A 6,426-nucleotide genomic window follows, 5' to 3' on the forward strand; every position below is an offset into this window, starting at 1 on the left:
ATAGAAAAACTGCAAGAGACAAAAATCATTTATTTTTTTCTCATAATTTTTCTGAGAATTTTTTTCAGAACTTTTTTAGAATTTTTTAATACCACATTTTCTCATGGTTGATAAAAATAAAAAAATGCAGTACTAAAAAGTTGATTAAAAATTCTTCCGAAAAAAATTCTTAGAGAAAAATTCTATGAGAAGAAATTAAATGATTTTTTGTCTCTTTCGACTCAATTTAGTCCGCTCTATCTACACAAAAGCGATTGGCAAAAACTTCCGAGATATGTAATTAACCCTGTATATAGTAATTAACATTAATGTGGATAATGGATTTTGATAGTCATTTATCCATATATTATAAATAAGTCTAAAAGATGTTTATGATTTATAATATTCACTTCAATTTTCGCATATAATACAATAGAAAGAAAACTAGTACAATAGAAAGAAAAGTATTATATAATTCGCTTTCCTACGGATATTAATTTATTATTATCTCTGTGATAGAATTTCTTAACAATATACATACAATTTTTATCTTGTGTGCACGCATACACATATACACACATAAAGATAAAATATAGATCACCTGAAAATAATAAAAATATGAACATCTTCAATCTTTAACATTGTATAAATAACAATGTCTTTGAACAATTGCGTTATGAAAAAGTGATATCATTTTTGAGATTTTGCTTCAGAGCTCAAAAAATAGTACATGTTGTATTTTATTTTATTTTATTTTTTTTTTTTTATAAAAGAACGATTTTATTGAAATATCTAAAATTTAGTTATACAGAAATCTAAAAATAATTTTGTTGCATCATCAATAATTATGTAGCTCAAACTGATTTAGAATGTCAAAAATTTTGCACTCTAATTATCTTGAGATTCCTACGTAATTAATATTTTAATGGCTCAACAAATTTTTTTCAAATCTATATGTAGATTAAAAAATTTTTTAATATCTCAACAAACTCATTCTTTTCATGTAGAAATCTTAAAAATGCTACACATTTATATCTTGCACTTTTGTAGTGAGTATTTATCGTATTAAATTGATGATATTAAAAGCGATGAGAATTATGTTGATAATGCAATCCGATTGTCATCTATATAAAGTCACGTATCTAAGCAAAATAAATCATTATGATTTCATAATAATATTAAAATGATCATTAAAAATCATTTTTTAATTATTTCTGATTCATTTTAATGTCATTTTGACGTTATCGTGATTTATTCTGCTTGGATTTACATAAATTGTAATGTAAGGTTGCGTAAGTTGTATTTCTTAAAAGATATATCGGTTTTGTAAAAATTCAATTTATGCCGGTATATAACAGAACAGCAATAATTTTAAAAGTCGCAAATTATTCATAATCGATATCTATCTTCTGGAAGCTCTTCTTATTCGATGAAAGTACAGGTATTCCTGAAACATAAATATATATTATATTTTAAAATATAATATATTATCTTATTGTACATAAAAATATAATTGTATAAATAAATTATATTTAATTGTAAATTTATGTTATATGTACATGTATAAGATTTTTTACTTGAACTCGTTCAATTAAAGAAATCAAGGATTGTCGGAATAAAATTAAAAAGCGATCACTCACTATTAAGAACGACGCGCCGAGGAGCAGGCTTTTCAATCTCACGTCTGTATCTACCGGAAATGTGAGAAGCAGGATGTAATCGACTGCAAAGTGATCCCATTGATGTATTAGTGATGCGACTTGGCGAGATCCATCCAATGATACGATCTAAAAAGGAACAAATAGATGAAGTAGAGTAATTAAAATTAACATAAGTATGTTATTAAATTTTATTATATTATACATATAATATATATAACACATATAATTGTTTATTATATGTGTTATCATTATTATATAAATATTAATATAATGTTTTTAATAGATACGTTGAGAGAAAAAAGTTGCAACTTTTTTACTATAATTACATGATAAAATAATTATTATTAGATTCATTTTTATAATTATTATTGCTATAATATCTGCGATAGTCACTTTACATTTATTTTACTATGAATTTTACTATGAAAAAGTTATTGATGCTCCATATCATGATAATTTTAAATTAAATTATTAAATTACTAATATATTAAATTATTTTGAATATTAAAAAATATAGTAAAATAATCAAGAGACGAATGATAAATAAGAAAAAAATAACTTTAATTGCATTTAAAATATTTTTACTAACGCAATCGCAATTATATAACTATCTTCTTAATGCTTACTATTTATAAGGTAATAAAAGTAAAAAATATGCAAGGAAAAAATAAAAAATTACACAATCGCATTTATCATTACAGGCTGCTTTCCAGCAAGAAATATAAATGATACAGTTTGACGCAGTGAACTCGGAAGCAGCTTAGCTCTAAAGTTTCGAAAAGATAAAGTCTCGCCATTCAATTTTATGTAATCGTTTATATTGTTTTTGAAGAGGATTCAATCACGCAGTCGAAATATAGTTATTAACGTACGAGGTAAAATGACTATTTTATGTACAACTAAAATAAAATATATGTTGTTTTACGTAATAAGTTCTGCGGTTGGCTCACACATACCATGTATTTCTATTCTAATTTTCTATTTCTAACTTTGTTAACACAATGAATCATTACATCTTTGTTGTTTTCCTGTGTTGCAAATTCTTAGAAGAAAAATTCTTGTGAGATCTTCTAAGAAAATTTTCACATACAAATTTCGGACAGGAAATACAGATCGTATAAGAATATATCGTATACGTATCTGTAAGTAAATCAAGAATCTTACATGAATCTCACATCCATATTACATGAATTTTATAAGCATATTATTTGATTCTTACACACATGTTATGAAACTTGTAAAAATATAATTGAGGTGTCATTATGAAAATATTACAAGAATACTATTAGAATTTTGTGTGATTTGTTGCTCATCCCGGTAAATAAAATGGAATAGAACAAGCAAGGATTGAATGAGATTTAAAAGAATTCATTTTAGCTAAAAATTAATTCTTTTTAAACAAATTGAATAACAGCTTTTCGATTAAATCAAATTTAATTTGGGAAAGGAGCACAAAAAACCCACAGTTATTATAGAGAAATTATAATTTATCAATTCATTAAGCTAGTGATATGTTTCGACCTTTCATTCAGTCATCTTTAGTTTTCTAACAAATTTTTTAATTTCACTTAATTCTTTTTTATTTCATATATTCAATCCAGTTTCTGTTCATTCAATAATTCCATTTCATTCACTGGGATCGATATCTTCATTACTTTGATCATGTAAAAAATTATTTCTTAAGAATATATTAAGGCTAAACAATCATCAAAATCTTTTCATTGCGATATAAATCGTCGTGTACGATTCATGCCAGATTTCTAAGCTCATTAAAAATTACTGGTGAGATTCATATACAAATTATATAAGATTCTTATATAATCACATTCGTTTAGTAATCTTGATTGAGACAAGATCTCTTTTAAGATTTGGTACAAAAAACTTACAAGGATTTTCAACAGTATTGCCAACGTCAAACAAATTAAGATTATTACTGTACTGCACTATGTCTCTTGTTGATAAAAACAATAGTTTTAATTATTGTAATGCAAATTGAAATACAATTTGTATAATTAAAACAACTATAAATTAATTTCAATATATAATTAGAATCAAAAATATTTAAAATTATAGTTAAATTATGGTAATTGTAACCATTTTTCTCAGTATCGTATTAATACAATTAATATAATAACTTGCAATAATAATAATAATAATAATAATAATAATAATAATAATAATAATAATAATAATAATAATAATAAATAATAGTGATAATAATAATCAATTAATAGTAAATATAAAACGAATAAAAATAAATAAAAAATATTGTCGAACAAAGAGTAACAACAGTTACTCAAGTCTCGTTTTTAGTTCTGTGTTTTATATCATTTGCGATAAATCTGGTCGATTATTCGATATTTTTAATGCGATGCGACGTTAACGTATTCCACATGGATGATCCTATTCACCTGAAATTGCGCTTCCTTGAACATGCAACAGTCGCAAGTGAAAGGTCCATATATGTTGCAGAGAGGCTCTTGGACCGCGTTGTATACGGTGAAGCTTGGACCTATCGGGGAAAAGTTCTTCTCCACGCTACCGATAAGATTCGCGCTTTCAACTGTAATTCTCTGAGGAAATACGAAAAATGAACGGTTCAAGCGAGAAAATAGAAATGTTCGTCATTTTGTTTTAAGATCCGATAATCGAGGATTAAACTTGCTGTTTCATTCGCATCCCATACGAAATTTAATACGTTATATATAAATATTCTTCCCATACGAGATTTGATTTCGTTATATATAGATATTCTTTTGTAAAGTTTTCAAATCACTGAGAAAGCGAGATAATTCGAGATAATTGAATTTTATTTTGCTCCTAATAAATTATTATTAAATTGAAATATATAATTGGATTTTCTTTTTGATCGATGCAAAAAAATTTCTATTTTATATTTTAATTTTTAAATGTTAAAATAGCTAATAAGCTCGTCAAAATAGTTTGTAATTTACAGGAGTTAGAGAAAATTTCTTTAGAGAATTATTTTCTAGAGAAAATTGTTCTATTTTAATAAGAAAAATGGGTTACTCGAACCGAACAGTAGGGTTAATAATTTAATTGAACACATTGAGCTCAATTTATCGCGACGATATATCTTCCTTTGTGAAACAAACATAACACAACATTGCAATTTCAGAGAAAGTCAAAATGATTTTACTTTGATATCATAAAAGCCAAAATGATGATTTTTTTTGTTACAAAATATGATTGTTCATTGACATTAAGAATCAAAACTGAGTCATTTTGATTTTTATTGGCTTTTTGTGTTTCTTGAACTGTCCCAAGCAGAGCAGCAAGTCACGATAATGTCAAAATGATGTTAAAATGATTGAAAAATGCCTTTAATGATCATTTTAGAGTCATTTTGATATCATAATAACTTGTTGTTCTACTTGAGATTATCAATGAATCATCGATAGGTGCACTTTTTTTCCTTTTGAAGCATCAAAACACATTTTTCAAATTCTGAAAAAATTATTAAGACGTGTTGCCTGCACAAATCTAAATTATACGCAAAATATAAATGTATAATATAAATCAGCGCGAGAAAGAAGATTTGCGATAATTAAGATGCCAATAAACTTCCTGTAATTAAATCCAGTATAATTGCAGGAATGCGTACTATACGCCTTCGTCGACTTACCTGTCGAGAGCACGGCACGTGCAACAAGCTGGGATCTTTCCGGATGATGAAGGCGGTTTCGCCACACTGATCCAGAACGTTCAACACGAATCCTTTATACCAGCCGCACAATCGCGATTCCGTTTCTATCCTGGATTCCATGGCAAGAAACAGTGTTTCCGCGCGTGGCACTTTCACCCTGTACTGAATACCCTTATCCAGTCTGCCGAGTACTGCCAAGTATTTCGCGTAAAAATCGCGTACATCTCTATTATATTTTTTATTCGTACATAATGCAATTGTATTATTTATTATCATTTAATATTGATAAAATTTTAAGTAGAATTAAATTAATTTTTCAATAATCTGTATAATAATTGTAAATAAAACTTAATATTAGTAAAAAAATAAATATAATTACATGATTTAACTATAATTAATAATTATTTGTTAACATTAAATAATATAAATATTTAAACAATATTAAATAAATATTTAATATTTATGCATATTTTTCTTGATAATAAGGAATTTACGTATATTTGACATTAAAATTATTTTATTCAATTATATATTAATATTATTTAAATTTATTATAATTATCTTCTTGCTTCGCTCTATTTTTTTTAGAGCAGAAAGCTGGCGCATGGTGCGCTAAATACGTACGAGTACTTAAATCAATAACCTGCTGAATTTCCAACTGCTCAACACCATCCAAGAATTGTGTACCGGTGATCGCGTTCAAGTGCGACCTAGGTGTCGAGATCCAATCGAAAGTGTTGATAGGAATTGGTCTACGGAATCGACTCTCACCTTCTATAAATGTGATGCGACAATTAGTAAGGACAAAGACGGCGAATCTTATTGAATGAGTACTCGTTATCAAGATCTTTTTCATCACGTTATGCTATCAGACTTGTTATTTATGATTGTACAAATATATATATGTATGTATATATAATAAATGTATTTAATATTTAATATGTATATAAATTAATTTAATATATTGAATATTTTATACATATATTAAGTTTAATTATATACATTAACTATTATCAATTTGACATTTTTGTATATTTGATTTTATACACACACACATATATATATATATATATATATAATATATATCTGTATGATTAGACTATTGTTAATTTTTTATTT

General features: G+C 25.9%; 1 protein-coding gene across 1 annotated transcript; it reads right to left on the reverse strand.

The window, feature by feature from the left end:
- Nucleotides 1-1,381: 1,381 nt before the first annotated feature.
- On the reverse strand, nt 1,382-6,163 carry LOC105625190 (phospholipid scramblase 1-like). The gene is made up of 5 exons (XM_012206531.1): nt 5,932-6,163; nt 5,287-5,498; nt 4,052-4,213; nt 1,620-1,766; nt 1,382-1,426 (listed from the first exon to the last, which is right to left on the reverse strand). The coding sequence occupies exons 1-5, from the start codon at nt 6,161-6,163 to the stop codon at nt 1,382-1,384; spliced, it is 798 nt and encodes a 265-aa protein (XP_012061921.1).
- Between the last annotated feature and the right edge of the window lie 263 nt (nt 6,164-6,426).

Source organism: Atta cephalotes (assembly GCF_000143395.1).
Source record: "Atta cephalotes unplaced genomic scaffold scaffold00249, whole genome shotgun sequence".
In the NCBI taxonomy this organism is placed as follows: domain Eukaryota; kingdom Metazoa; phylum Arthropoda; class Insecta; order Hymenoptera; family Formicidae; genus Atta; species Atta cephalotes.